The 14,497-nt window shown below is 53.6% G+C and overlaps 1 protein-coding gene across 1 annotated transcript in view; it reads left to right on the top strand.

Annotated features, from left to right (window-relative positions):
* Positions 1-14,497, top strand: part of GRHL1 (grainyhead like transcription factor 1) — a 40,628-nt gene that overhangs the window by 10,484 nt on the left and 15,647 nt on the right. The window contains exons 6-8 of the mRNA XM_087823335.1: positions 697-853; positions 1,036-1,147; positions 2,307-2,401. Of these exons, the coding sequence (XP_087679461.1) occupies positions 697-853; positions 1,036-1,147; positions 2,307-2,401 (364 nt within the window). The remainder of the gene's footprint in view (positions 1-696; positions 854-1,035; positions 1,148-2,306; positions 2,402-14,497) is intronic.

The following is a 14,497-nucleotide window of genomic DNA, read 5'->3' on the forward strand; positions in this document are numbered from 1 at the left end:
TTAGGCTTCGTGGGCCCGGCAGCCTCTGCGGTGAACGGGCTCTGCTGCCGTAGCACAAAGTCGGCCGCAGATGACGGGGAAACAAGGCGTGGCTGTGTTCCAGCACATTTTACATTTTATTTACAAAAGTAGATTTATTTATAAAGATAGGTGTTATTCACCAACCCCTGGCCCGGGCAGGTGATGAAGCAACTTCAGGGGGCTGTACGGATGGCACTCTCAGGTAATAGCAAATGTAGAGGATTGTGTGCCTGTCTAAAGACAGTTAAATTACAAGCAGAAACAACCAAAAGGTGCTGTGCAGACCCAATCTAATTTAATCGGAGGCCTGCCAGCCACCTGTTGGCAACCCTTGCTGGGCAGATACCAGATGGGCAGCGTGTCTTGAGACTCCCTCCCAAGTCCTCCCGCTGAGTAGCATCTTTACCAACCTCAGCCGCCCACCTTCTAATAGTCAGCATTACTCCACGGACTCTCTGGCGGGCACTTTGTGGCCCCACGTGTGAAATCTGAGAGCTTCTGTGCTGCTTAGGTCACGTTTATCATGGGAAAGCAGATGCTGTGTGTAATAGGACAGGGTCAGCCGGACGTTTCCCGTAGCCTGCTGTTCTCACACTGAAGCTCTTGGAGGCTGAGCCAAAGTGCGCGGGAAGCGTCGGGGGGTGGACTCGAGCGCTGTGACTTGTTTGCCCCCAGGAACAACTTCGAGTACACGCTAGAGGCCTCCAAGTCGCTGCGGCAGAAGCCGGGAGATGGCACCATGACCTACCTGAACAAAGGCCAGTTCTACCCTGTGACCCTCAAGGAAGTGAGCAGCAACGAGGGGATCCACCACCCCATCAGCAAAGTGCGGGTGAGCCTGCCTGGGTGCTGCTCTCGGGAGCCGTCAGAGCTCGGCGGTCCCAGGCCTGCCGCAGATCTAGATGAGCTGAAGTGCAGTTTTAAGCCTTCCCCGTAAAACCCGGCACTGGATCCGTTTCCCCAAAGATACTCACCCTGCGTTGCCCTCACGTTGTAATGAATTCTCTCTCGTAGAGTGTGATCATGGTGGTGTTTGCTGAAGACAAAAGCAGGGAGGACCAGTTACGGCACTGGAAGTACTGGCACTCCCGGCAGCACACGGCCAAACAAAGGTGCATTGACATAGGTACGTAGCTCCAGAGCTGCTGTTATTCCCAGAGGCACAGGCATCCAGTCTTCTAAATCCAGTTATTTTTGGCAGCGACCAGCTTCCTGCCGAAAGCATTTGAATTTTTTTGCCAGCCACTGGTCTGTTCCAAACACTGTCCCTGGCCTCCTGGAATCAGTGCTCTTCACGTTACTTCCTTCACAAGGACACATGCCCCTGCCAGTGGCTTCCCGCATGACACCCGGCCGGCAGCTGCAGCGCCACCCCTCACAAGGGTGTCCACGCTCTGGCCTGCAGAATCTTTGAAGGGCACTGTCTTTCCGAGATCCTGATGATCTGGAGGTGATAGTAAGGTAGAAGGGAACAGCCAGGCACCAAGTGAAGGAGAATACTGCTGATGCCCACTTACCTGCAGGCCGCCTCCCTGCCTGCTGCGCTGCACACGAGGCTCTCCTGTCGGGAAACGGACCCAGAGAGTCGTCACCAGATAGAGCAGCGGATCCACGTAAATTCATAGTGAAGTCACTTATGAAAACCCCATTTTTTAAAAAAAATTTTTATTTTAGAGAGAGAGGAAGGGGGGAAGAGAGAGAAACATTGATGAGAAAGAAACATCAACATTGATCGGCTGCCTCCCCCACACCCCCTGCTGGGGATTGAGCCCGAAACCCTGGCCTGTGCCTGGACGGAATCAGACGGGCGACCTCCTGGTGCACAGGATGGTGCTCAACCACTGAGCCACACCGGCCAGGCGGAAAACCTCTATTCTTGCCGTGTATACAATTTCCGTATAAAACTCTTGTCTGTATCGTAAGATGGCTCTTAACCTTAGTGCTGCTCCTTTCCTTTGCCTCTTACAATGTTCATCATGTTCTCTTTTCAAAAGAATTAAAAGAACTGGGTTCTAGTCTTGGTTCTCTGGACTAGTTTTCTGACCTTGGGACAATTACTTGAACATTTTTAGGCCTGAATGTCCTAATTTTGACGTCATGAGATAAAGTTAAATATATCTAAGCTTGCCTATATTAGAAAAGTTCTTTTCTTCACTTTTAAAACTTCAGGCCAATAGAACGTTAAGTTAACCAGAGGTGATCGTGTGAAAAACAGACTCTTACTATGAACTGCCGTCATCTCACGGTGGAGTGAGACTCACAAATTCCTTTTTTCTCGCTCGTAGCCGACTATAAAGAGAGCTTCAATACCATCAGCAACATTGAGGAGATTGCTTATAATGCCATTTCTTTCACGTGGGACATTAACGATGAAGCAAAGGTAGGTCGCGAAGTCCGGGGGCTCCTGTGTTGCCCTCGCCTTGAGAGCTTCATGATTTGACAACTGATGTTTTTTACAGTTCTACATGTTTTCCTTTTTTAAAAATTTTTATTTATTGGTTTTTTAGAGAGAGAGAAAGTATCGATTTGTTGTTCCCCTTATTGATGCATTTCATTCATTGGTTGACTCCTGTATCCTGACCAAAGATTGAACCCCCCGCCCCGGCGCATCGGGACAGTGCTCCAGCCAGCGGGACTGCCCGGGCGGGCCCGCGTCTTCACCTCTTTGCTAAGGAAAGGGGGAGTAAGCTCGGCCAGAGGAGCTTAGAGCCGTGAGTCAGGAGGAGCCTGAGAATGGGCAATACCTGGGGGAAGAAACCCGTCAGCCTGTGCGCTCTCCCTAGGAGCTGCTCCAGCTGACTTTTCCACTTTCTCCCTTTTCACTATTTCACGTTTTCTGAAAGGACCGCTTCTCCCCAGATGTTGTGAAACTGTCCTTCTCCCCTTCCTACCCTCTCTTCCCCGAAAAAAGACAGTTTTTGTCAACACACTTTAACACGGGACGTGTGGAACTCAAGCCATCAGAGCGGGGCCGGGAGTGGGGTGAGTGCCCGCCGCTCACTGTGTGGCCTTGACTCCCCGGCCACTGCCTCTGGTTCCTCATTTGCAAAGTGGACTTGATCCTGTCCCCTCCCTCCTCCGGGCATGGTGTGGGGATTATTGGGACAATGTCAGAAGCGGCTGGAGCGTCCTCAGAAAGGCCCTTAAGGACAGTGTGGGTAGCTGAGGTCTGTTTCACGCTGTCACCTAAGGACAGCTCATCGAAGGTTCTTCCACCTCAGGCTTTCACGGGTGAAGAATTGCCTCCCGCGCAGGTGGCCATTTGGATAATTGGCATTTTTAGTACCTATTGAGAAAAATTAAGCACATTTTTGGGTCATTTCTGCCTTTCCCTTTTAGTGGAATTTCTCTCTTCACTAAATGATTGGAGTTCTGGTATTTATGTCTTTTCATTAAATACACTGTGTTAGATGCTAAACTATCGCCGAATTTTATTTCTCACCACCTAGGATTGCTGTTAAAAAATCGTGAGAATGGGTTCTGGAGAACCATGTTGAGTTTTATTATAACCGCCTTCCTTTCTTATTGTGGCTGTCGTGGTGAAGGCAGGAGTGTGTCTTCAAGCCTGTGGGATGTGGAGACCGGGGCCGGCCAGTCTGGAAAGAAGCTTCGGCTACTGTGGCTGCGTGAAGGGTTTCCTGCGACCACCGTGGTCCCGGGCACATGTCCTTGGGCTGCTCAGTCCAGAGTGTGGTGCTTGAGTAAACAGTGAGTTCACTGCAGAGGAGCTGCTAGGTGGAAAAGCGAACTTTTCATTTTATGTAATTGTTGTTGCAGTAATTTTGAAATTAAATATCATAATAGGACTCTGTGTGCTGGCTACTAACAGCCTTTAAAAAGAGTTGGCCCTGTGCCCTCCAGGTACTTCTGTTCTTACAGGGAACTAGACAAATATGGCCATTAGGGGCCACTGAGAAATTGTGGAGGGGCTGAGTGAGGACGTGTGAGCCCCGAGGTCACTTTTCCGCCGTATTCGTGACCTTGAGTTTGTCCTCGAGTTCACCAGCTTAGTTTTCTCCCCTTTACCCGCCTGGGGAAATGACGAGGCTCTGGTGGCCGGCTCTCTTCTTTGTTGGGGTGTTGTCAGGGCTAATAAACACTTGTCGGGGTGCATGGAGATGTTGGCAGGAAGGCTGGCACATGGGCAGGGTGCTCTGTTTGTTCTATGTGTCACTCGGGTGGGAGGAATGAAAGCCGGATGACGGGTGGGGACCACGGCTGGCTTTATTTAGAAGGCCTTCAGCACGTTTTTACCGAAGAGCGATGTCAGAGGCGTGTCCTAAGTAGCTGTAACAACACGGTGAACTGATGTAGGTGAACTCGGCTCCGTTTCCCGTCCAGGCCCCCAGCACCGACTTGATTTTAAGTGTTTTCCTGCTGCTGGAGGGGCTGTGCCGTCTCTTAATGAGGCCTCTGCCTTTTGAAGCTGGTGTCAGGCAGCAGTTGCAAGTGTGTGTTGGAATTAATCTGCTCCTTTGCTCTCCTTGGCCAAGTGGGTGTTTTCTGCTTTTACCCTTAAAGTAATTGCTGCCTTAGGGCAGCCAGAGTGAGCACACGTAGGAGCAGAATCCCGTGTAGGTTGTTTTTTCTGCTTCATTTTCCGAGTCTCCACTTTCTTGCTCTAATTTAGATGCGTCTGTCGGTTCTTGTCTCCAGGCCTTTCTCCCCCATGAACATGACGGTTTGTTGGAGATACGTGGCGTTCCCTCGCTCCCCCCCCCCCACTTTTTTCAAAAAAGTTAACTCACCCTTATGGCCAGGGCGGGATGAGTAAAAGCAGGATCCTGGCCCCGTGGTGACATCTGAACCCGCCCTCCCTGCCACTTCTGCTCACTCTGGAGGGGACTGTACTTTGAGGACACGTTAGGTTGAGCCTTGAACCCTTGGTTTCTGTTCCAGTTTGGGGGAAACGCTGTCAGGGCTGGACTCACACTGTTCCTGTACACGTTCATCAGCAGCATCCCACCCGCTGTCACCACGGAAACGTGAAGAAGGAATGGAACTTGTGAAAATCATTAGTTTTCGAAGTGATGATAGAGAAGGATGTTGCTTAGAGAAGCAGAAAAGTATATTTTTAAAATATATTTTTATTGATTTCATAGAGAGGAAGGGAGAGGGAGGGAGGGAGGGAGGGAGAGAAACATCAATGAGAGTCACTGATGGGCTGCCCCCTGCACACCCCCTGCTGGGGATAGAACCCAAGACCCGGGCATGTGCCCTGACCAGGAATCGAACCGCGATCTCCTGGATCCCAGGCTGATGCTCAGCAGCTGAGCCATGCCCGGCCGGCCAAGCAGACATATTTTAGAAGCAGTCCCCCAGGCGGCATTAATCTCTCCACGGTGTAGACCTGTTTCGTTCATTTTTCTGCACTCCGCACAAAGTTATATTTGTTTGGGTAGTGGGGCATCTTTTAAAGAGCCAGAAGTCTCTGGACGAGTTAAAATGCATCAGATGTTCACATTTCATTGTGAAATAACTTAATCAGATCTCGCCCCTCCTGACGTGCACAGCTGAGATCTGCGGCTGGCTTAAGGCGATTCTGGCAGGAAGCAGCAGCCACCTTTGGAACATCAGAAGGTGGTCGGTCCCTGGTGCTGACATTCAGAGTGTGTAAGAGAGGAGTAGGAAAGGGGGGGTGTGAAGGAGGGTGGGGGGAAGACAAGCATCCACCGGGACTCCAGCAGAGATCTCCCCAGAGCCAGTGTGCGCCTGCCCCACGCGCAGGGATTCACAGCTGTATCCAGCAAACGCCTGAGTGCCTGCGCTGTCCCGGGCACCGTGGTGGGTCCAGGCTGAGACACCAGTGCTGTGTTCGGGTGTGTTGTGGGTTGAACAGCCTAAATGCAACATCCTGATCTCTAAGGAAGAGTGTGTCCATCTACCGCCTTACAGAGGAGCTGTGGAGACACAAATGGTTTGTGCATGGGGATGACCCGTTCTCATTTTGGTAGTTCCAAAGCCAGGTGAGTGACTCGGGCCAGGCTGCACATCCGGGCCTGGGATTTCAATTTAGAGTTTACAGCAGCGTTGAGATTTGCTTAGTGATGTGCAATAAGGGCCTCTCAAAGCCTCAAGATCTGAAATAAATCGCGGAAAGAGCAGTGACCGAAAGAATTGACTTTTCCGAATGCCTGTTCTGTGCCGGGCACCGTGGTAAGGGACCTTCCCTGTGTCTACACTTAGAAGGCGGTGCCCCCTGCTCAGCACCCATAAGAGGCACTCGGTTCTCCAGGTGGGAGCGTGTGTGCTGCTTGGTTGCAGAAATGAGGCTGTGAGGAGGCGAGAGTCCGACCCCGAAATGGACAGGAAGTGTCCTTGACAGGAGCACGCTTAAGGCGTGAGGCTTCTTACTAACGAGCAGCGTGGCGGAGCCGCCAGTGAATCCCCGTAGGCGCGAGCGCTCCCGAACCAGAAAGTAGCTTCTCGATTGCTGGGTGAGTGCCGTGCAGCTACAGAGGAGGGCAGTTGTAAACCAAAAAACAGCTGCATGGGACTCAAGTGAAAATTGGGCAGCCCAGTGGGAGGGAGCTGGCAGGAGAGGATGCCTGTCGGTGGTCTAGGGACATTCTTGACGACAGGTCGCCGGACTGAGTGGCAGACAGGGAACCAGCTACAGTTCGAAGCCAAGCACAGGATCTGCTGCACGCGCCGCTGGGACCTCCGTGAGGATTAAGCAGACCCTTTAAAGATGTAATGAACCCGGGAGTAAAGTACCTAACATGCTTTTTCCAGCAGAGCCTTCTAAGTCCCTCCGCTGGACCGTGGACTGCTGCAGCCAACACTCACTCGTTTCCTTTCTAAACGTCAACAGCAGAGAACTCCCGTGGGATCGGATCGGCACCAAGCCTGCCGGGTGAGCCCGCATCCAGCTCCCGCGGGAGGGAGCCCGCCAGAGGAGCTGGACGTGGGTCTCATGGGGTTTTCTGTGCTGTGCCTCTGCGGCTGAAGAGCCCGCGGATGTGCGTTGCTCCTGCGGGGCCGTGGAAGCCGGCTGCTTTTTCTGTCGGCACCAGCCCTCCCGGGGGACGCCCTCCGTTTCCGATGGCGCCCGGCGTGGTCGCAGACAGAAGGACTGCATCTCTCTCTTGGTGGCGTGATCTCCTCTCGGGGGGTGATGGAGCCAGTTTCAACCCTCCTTACGTGTCTTTGTGGTTCTCTTAGTTTCTACTGTCAGTGTGGCGTTCGGCCTGTGGAGAAGGGAAAGGGGCAGCCAGGGATGGGACAAAAACAGAGCGCCCAGCTCCCCGGGGGAAAACCCGTCAGCAAGAGCACTTTGTGCTTCTACTTTAAGTTCTGCTGTATCAGCGCCAGGAGGAACCAGCCCCGGGGCCTTCTGCAGGAGCGTCCTGGGCCCAGTGTCTCGTGTGTCGGGCAGCGGCTCACGTGGACCGAAGGGCCAGAGGGGCCTGGGTCGGGGGAGCGGAGCTGCCGTCGTCCCCACGTCCCCTGGCGCAGGGAGAGCCCCGGGCCCTGCTGAGGGATGGTCGAGGCTGGCAGCCTTCCCTGTGTCGGGCGCGGCCCTTTGGGTAACTCGAACTTGAGACACCTGCGTGTGCTCGTGGGCTGCAGGCTTACGGGTGTAGCGACTGTTTGTTTCTTGTGTAAGTGCAGTATCTGGGGTTCACTGGGAGAGTACGTTTTAATTTGCTTGGGCCAAGCATGTTGCCTGCATTCATGGGGATGCCATTCTAGTGAGGCATCAGTCAGGTGCGCCCTGGAAACGAGGTGTTGCCCTGTTTGGTTGCGTTAAGCAGGGACAGGTTTGGTCTGTTTCACGGCCTGAAGTTTCCAGTGGGGATGGGAGGGAGGGGAGGAGGGTGAGTCAGATACCTTACTTGCAATTATAAGTGGATCGTAGGCAGGAGATTTAAAACAGACGAGTCTGCTCCCTGCCTGGAGGAAGTCAGGGAGCACTGTCACCTTTCAAACAAAGGAAAGGAGGCCTCTCTCAGGTCTACTCCCCGAGCTGGATTATCCGGGTTCTGTCCTTAGACCCCGAGGGAAACTCGGGGTGGCCCGGAGGCTTCTGAAATGACAGTCATTCCACTCCGGGGATTCCTTTTGTGCAGTTTGAAAAGACGAATTTATCAAAGTAAAAAATGAAAAAGTGTTGGTGCCAGAACAATAGTCGTATTTCCTTATAGGAATAGGTTCGATCAGTATTGGAAATGGGAAGACAACTTCCTTGAGTGGAAATCTGTGGAGAAGGCCATGAATTAGCTGATACGAAATAAATACTTGGCTATTGGAAGGTTTGCTTTGGAAAAACTGCTCTGGGTCTGATCATGAGAGAGGTTCGACCTTGAAACGTCTTCCTTTCTCTAGCGAGGCTTCTCAGACTTTGGCCTTGAAGCCTTTCGCAGAGGGTGTACTCGGTGTCCAAGCAGGGAGGCCGTCCAGATGTGAAATAAAACGCACCGAGGCTGGGAGCCTCGGGCTCCGCAGGTAACAATAGCCCGCCTTTGTCGCGGGCACGCCTGGGGTGAGGGCCAAGGGCGGGCTGCTGTTGGTTGGACGGGGAGACACTTGGCAGCGGAAGAAAGCTGGCTCCCAGTGAAACCTGCAGCTTGCGAGACGGGTTTGGGGCACCTCGGCTGTGTGGCCACGATTTGTACTGTCACTCGAATTCGCTTTTATTTTTTTTATTTTTTATGTTTGGCCCGATTTTTCTGCCTCCCCCACCCGGCCACTGCCGAGGAACAATGAGCCCCTCTGTAGAAGGCTGTCCTCGGACGGCTCGTCACTGTAACCCTCCTTCGTCGCCCTTCCTGGAAAAAAATAAATCTGTCGTTTCAGCCAGTTTTGCTACCTGTGAGCTAAATCACAGGGTTTGACCGACCTGATGTGTTCGGTAGTAAATGAATTTACCTGGAAGAGAGATTGCAAGGCAATACGGGGCCTTGAAGTTCAGGTTTCTTCTCTTTGGCACATCTTCACGCAGGGCTCCCAATCCGTTAGTAGAAATACAAGTGAACTCTCTACGTTAATTAGTCATTTAGGGATTTTTTTCCCTTCAGCCTTTTTTAAAGTGGAACACATCGTAGTGAGACGTTCTGATCGGCAGCCGGCTCGCCCGCCCGGTCTCCCCGTGTGACCCACATGCTTGCCTGCCCAGCTCTGGACTGGAGATGCTGGAATGTGGTCTGTGTTTGCCTGTGTCGCACCTGCATCCAGTTCTGCGTATTTCAGAGCAAACATTCTGCTTATTTGGGACAGCAGGTGCCAGATCGCCGCGTCTGCCAAGTGTCCTCAAGTTCACCAGGTCCTGCTTCTCTGACGTGACAGGGAAGGCGGCCTGCGGGGCCTGGGGAATCAGCCAGGCAGCGTCTGTCCGCCTCTCTCTCCCGCCCCTTCCCTCCGTGACTTCTTCCCTGGCTCCGAGGTCTGCAGAAACCAAGCCGGGGTGTGGGCGGCGTGGGAAGGCGGCCCTGTGGCAACAGTGAGGGCGAGGACTCGATGACTCGGTCCCTGTCTCCTCTCCAGGGAAACGCCCCTCGGCAACGTGAGAAGATTTCAAGTCGGTGCTTTGCTCTTCCCGAATCCTCTCCTCCCCCCCCAGCCCTCCGGTTCTTTGTCTTTCCTCTTGCGGGTCGGCCCTTTGATGGTCTGAGAAACAGCACAAGTACTAGGTGCAGGTTGGAAGGCTCTCAGTCTGTGCTGATACCGTTGGGGGGGGGGGTGAATCAGCTCCCATCAGCTGAGCAGCGGGAAGTGTGATCTCCCAGGATTGTCCCATGAATTAGTGTGAAACTGGATCCTCCTGAGTTTCCGACTCGGTCTTGGCGCCTCCTTGGGTTAATTATGAATTAGGCCTGGCCTGTGGCGTAAGTAGGGCAACTGCCAGGCTTCACGACCAGGGGTATATTTTGGCCGGAGGGGGGAGGGAAGCTGATTGGGGTTACGTGTCTGCTGCGAACTGCTTGGTGAGTGTTCCTGTCCCGTTAGACCTCAGCCGAGGCTGGATCGTGAGTTCTCCGTTTAAACTGTCTCCCACTCCGTTGGCCTCAGCTGACATAGGAACACGCTGGGAAATGGCGATTTTGTTCTCTGTAACTGGCGGTGTTGGATTTGGGGGGAGAATAAGCTGCGTTAGCGACCTCACGCTTTTCATTCGTCAGGTTTCCCACTAAGAAGAGCTGCGTGGACGTGTTCAGAGTCTTTTTTGATGGGTACTGAAGAGAGTTAAAATTTGTCCTAGGGTTTGTGCTTTCAGTGTGGTAGATCACTCACATCGTAGGAATGAAGTTACGGATATTATATCTGTATTTCACCAGGTTGAAGTTAATACTAATTGGGTTAAAATGATGGGGATTCCCAGAGGCGGCGGGGACCGTATTCGAGGTGTCTGCCCGACTGCCGGGGTCTCGTCACCCGCTAAACCCTGTGACTTAGGGGAAGTCAGAGGGGAGCTTGATACCCACTCCCTGCTTGATCTGAAATACGGGGACCTTTCATTTCACGCCTCGGGGTCAGAACCACCCCCTGGTCGGCCATTTCGGGGGAGTCCCTTCCTCCTGTCCTCTGAACAGTTTGTCCGTGAGGTGTGCCTTCGGCCTTTGGGCTTCCTGGCGGTGTGGTGCCCAGAGCGTGGCGTTGGAGCAGAGACGCGTGTCTGGCTCTGGCTTTGTCGCCTGTCTCCTGTGTCTCACTGTGTCCAGAGCCTGAGCCTCGGCTGGACACCAGCTCTCTCGCATCAGAGGGTCTCGAGCGGCCAGACTGCGGAGCCCACGGTGCTCATGTTCGAGGGGAACGTCCTGGGCCCACGGCGAGGACACTGAGTGCATCTGGAATGTAAAATGTTTTCACTCGCCACCCCCCCGGAGCATCTCCATCGCCGAGTCAACCCGCTTCCCTTTCCCCCAACAGACCTTTGCTCTTCTCTCGCCTGCACTCAGCGGCTGTTGGGACTCACTTGGACTCGAACCGCATCCTGGCCACCGCAAGGCCCGGCAGGCGGCTCCCCGCGCCGTGTGCTGCCTGTAATCCGATGTGCAAGAGCAAAGCGCCGTTCCCCCTTGAAGGTTTTACTCTGTTATTGATCAGTTTAACTCATTCCTGGCATTCTTATAGGCTGTTCTGTGCAAGGTGATTAATCTCTTGCAACTATGTGGAAGAACTGGCTTAAGAGGTCACGTTGCAAGTGGTTGACTTTTCTTTTTTGTTTTAATGTTCACCTGAGGATATTTTTTCCATTGCTTTTCAGAGAGAGAGAGAGGGAGGGAGGGAGACCCGGAGACACCGAGGTTGGTTGCCTCCTGCACTCCCCCCACTGGGTCGAGCCTGCAGCGAGGTGCGAGCCCTTGGCTGGGATCCACCCCGGGACCCTTCAGTCCGTGGGCCGGCGCTCTAACCACTGAGCCACCGGCCAGGGCGAGCAGTTGACTTTCTTAACTGTGTTCATTCAGCAGAGTATTCACTGAACTTCTCGAGAGAACTGAGAGAGTTAAAAACACGACTCGAACGTAAACCTGCCCTGAGCAGCGATGACTCGGCGAGGGTGCAGGTCGTGGCGAGGTTCAGGCGCCCTTCAGGCGTCGAGGGGACGCGCGCTCGGTTCCGGGTGGGGGAAGGCTGTGGTTCAGGCGCCCTTCAGGCGTCAAGGGGACGCGCGCTCGGTTCCGGGTGGGGGAAGGCTGTGGAGGATTCTTCAAAGTGGACCTGCAGAGTATTTTCGCGAAGCCCGTTTGGACCTTTCTTAACCCTCACTGGAGGGTGTGCGTGTTGACTTTAGAGAGGGGAGGGGAGAGAACATCTGTTTCTCGAGGGAGCACGTCGGGGGGTTGCCTCCTGCACTTGCCCCGGCGGGCGGCTGGGATCAAGCCCCAGCCTTTCGGCACCGTGACGACCCGCCAGCCGCGGAGCCGACCTCCTTCCTCTTCCTTCCGTTTCCTCCACGGAGCAGTTGCTGTGAATTTAAGTGGACAAGCGGCCGCTGGAGCAGCTTGGCCTGCAGAGCGCTGACCTGCTGAGGCCTCGGCGCCGTTGGGACTAGCCTTAGGCCTCCCTGGAATCTGAGTTGTGGACACTGGGACAGGACAGGGCCCTACAACTGAAGGGGTAACGTAGTTAATACAGACGAGACTGTTAGGCGCCTGCGGTTTCTGTCGTGGAAAGACGCTCGCTGTAGGTAACGTTTTAAAGCATAAAAGGGGAACAGACGCGATAGGAAGTCACATCGTAGCTCATGTGGATTTAGCTCTGCCATGGACCTTGCCTTGTATCTCCCTCTGCGTATCCCACTGAGCCTCTAAGCACCGCAGTCTTTTCCAAATTAATTGAGGGAGTGGATATAGTCAATTTAATTACTCATTCAACACATTTATTTAATGTCTGGTATGTGTAAAAAGCTGCGTGGCGTTCTGGGTTCTGCCAAGGTGACCTAGGTGACCTGACCTTGAAGCCTTGGTTTCCTCATCTGTGAAATGGGGTCAGAATAGTACCAGTTTCATAGGTCGTTTCGAGAGTCAGGAACATTGTAAGAATGCAGTAAACGGGGCTTAAATATCGCAGCACCGTGTAGTCTTCCTCTCGGGGTAGGAATTTGGGCCCTTCCTGCAGTGACCGTGTATTTTGTGTCGGCGGGCACTGCCGGGTGCTCTGGGAAGGTGGCGGCGAGTGAGCCGTGGCCAGGTCCTCAGGAACCTCAGAGTTCAGTGGGGGTTTGGCCGCTGCAGTGAGCACAGCGGAGACGTAGACACGAGGGAGCAAAAGGACCAGAGAAGGTTCTCGAGGTGACGAGTGAGCCCTGAAGTGTGGTAAGAACCGCCTGACGTAGCAGCTCAGTCGGTCCATCCTGTGAGCAGAACGTGTTGCTACTCTGTTTTAGGTTAAAAACCAGATCCCTGCCCCCGCCGGCTCAGCTCAGCGGTTAGAGCGTCGGCCGGTGAACTGAAGGGTCCCGGGTTCGATTCCGGCCAAGGGCATGTGCCTCGGTTGCAGGCTCGATCCCCAGCCCCAGTTGGGGCGCGTGCGGGAGGCAACCCATCGATGTGTCTCTCACATCGGTGTTTCTCTCTCTCCCCCTTCCACTCTCTCTGAAAAGCAATGGAAAAAATATCCTCGGGTGAGGGTTACAAATAAATAATTAAAAAAACACACAGATCCCTTAAAAAGAAAATTCTATCCCTTAAAAAAAAATTCAACTAAGAAGAAGACTTTATCCCAACTATCATGAGGGTGGTTCGTATTGTTCCTAGAGGATCTAAAGGTTCACATTGTGAAATATTTTGTTCTGCTCATTGAGAAACCACATTATGAAAGTCAAAGGAGATTCTTCTCAGTATTACAGTAGCAATGTTATGAAGACATGCAAAATTCTACCCGAGTCTCACAGTGGGGAAGAAATTAAGACTCTATCACTTGGATGCTGGGTTCCTCTCTTGTACGTGAATAACAATACAGAACGGCTGTTACTGTTGCAATAAAAGTTTTAAAAGGAACAGCCTTTTAGTTCATGAAAAATAACCTAGTATCGTGTACTTAGGTTGGGCAGTTTCATCATTTAGCTTCTGACTCAACTACCTGTGGTTCTGGTAACTTGACTGACCAATTCCACGCGCTTTCACGATGCTTTCTTCCTGGGATTAGATGGGTGACAAATACTTCTGTGGCTTCTCCCCACAAATGCGGTTCACTCGCTGAGCTCACGTATCTGACTCTAGACGAGACGCACGTTTACTGGGCCGCGTGGGGCGTGAGTGGGCGCGCCGAGAGGTGGGTGCTGAGAGGCGGGCGCCCTGAGAGGCGGGCGCCCTGAGAGGCGGGGGCGCTGAGAGGTGGGCGCTGAGAGGTGGGCGCCCTGAGAGGCGGGGGCGCTGAGAGGCGGGCACCCTGAGAGGGAGGCGCCCTGAGAGGTGGGCGCCCTGAGAGGCGGGGGCGCTGAGAGGCGGGCGCCCTGAGAGGTGGGGGCGCTGAGAGGCGGGCACCCTGAGAGGGAGGCGCCCTGAGAGGTGGGCGCCCTGAGAGGCGGGGGCGCTGAGAGGCGGGCACCCTGAGAGGCGGGCACCCTGAGAGGTGACCACATTGGCTCCCAGCTGCTTTCGCTGTGTCGGCAGCTCGTGTTTTGAACACACGGCTTCCTCGGTCTCTCACCCCCCCTTTGTTCCCCTTGAGTGAAGGTGGAGAGCAGCCGGCTGTGGACAGCACTGCGTGGCCGACGTAGTGCCTCCCGGGAAAATCATCATAAATTAGTTCCAGGCCTTCGTTCTTCTTGGTTCTGAGCTCGTGAGCGTTAGGACTGAAAAGCCTACACAGCTTAGTCCTTGGATAATGTAAATCTTTGTTTTTGTTCTTTGGAAAAGTTGTAAGTGCCTGAATCCTCCGTCCGGAGCGAGGAACCGTCCTAGAAAAATGGGCTGGGCCCTGACGAGGCCCCCCGAGCGCCTTCGGCCGGTCCAGCAGTTCACTGTGTGGTCAGAGCTTTGTCTCCTAGTGAGCGGGGGTGGGAGCATCAGTTACTCGTCTTTTGAGGTTT

This window comes from Miniopterus natalensis, chromosome 13 (assembly GCF_054644295.1).
Source record: "Miniopterus natalensis isolate mMinNat1 chromosome 13, mMinNat1.hap1, whole genome shotgun sequence".
Lineage (NCBI taxonomy): Eukaryota > Metazoa > Chordata > Mammalia > Chiroptera > Miniopteridae > Miniopterus > Miniopterus natalensis.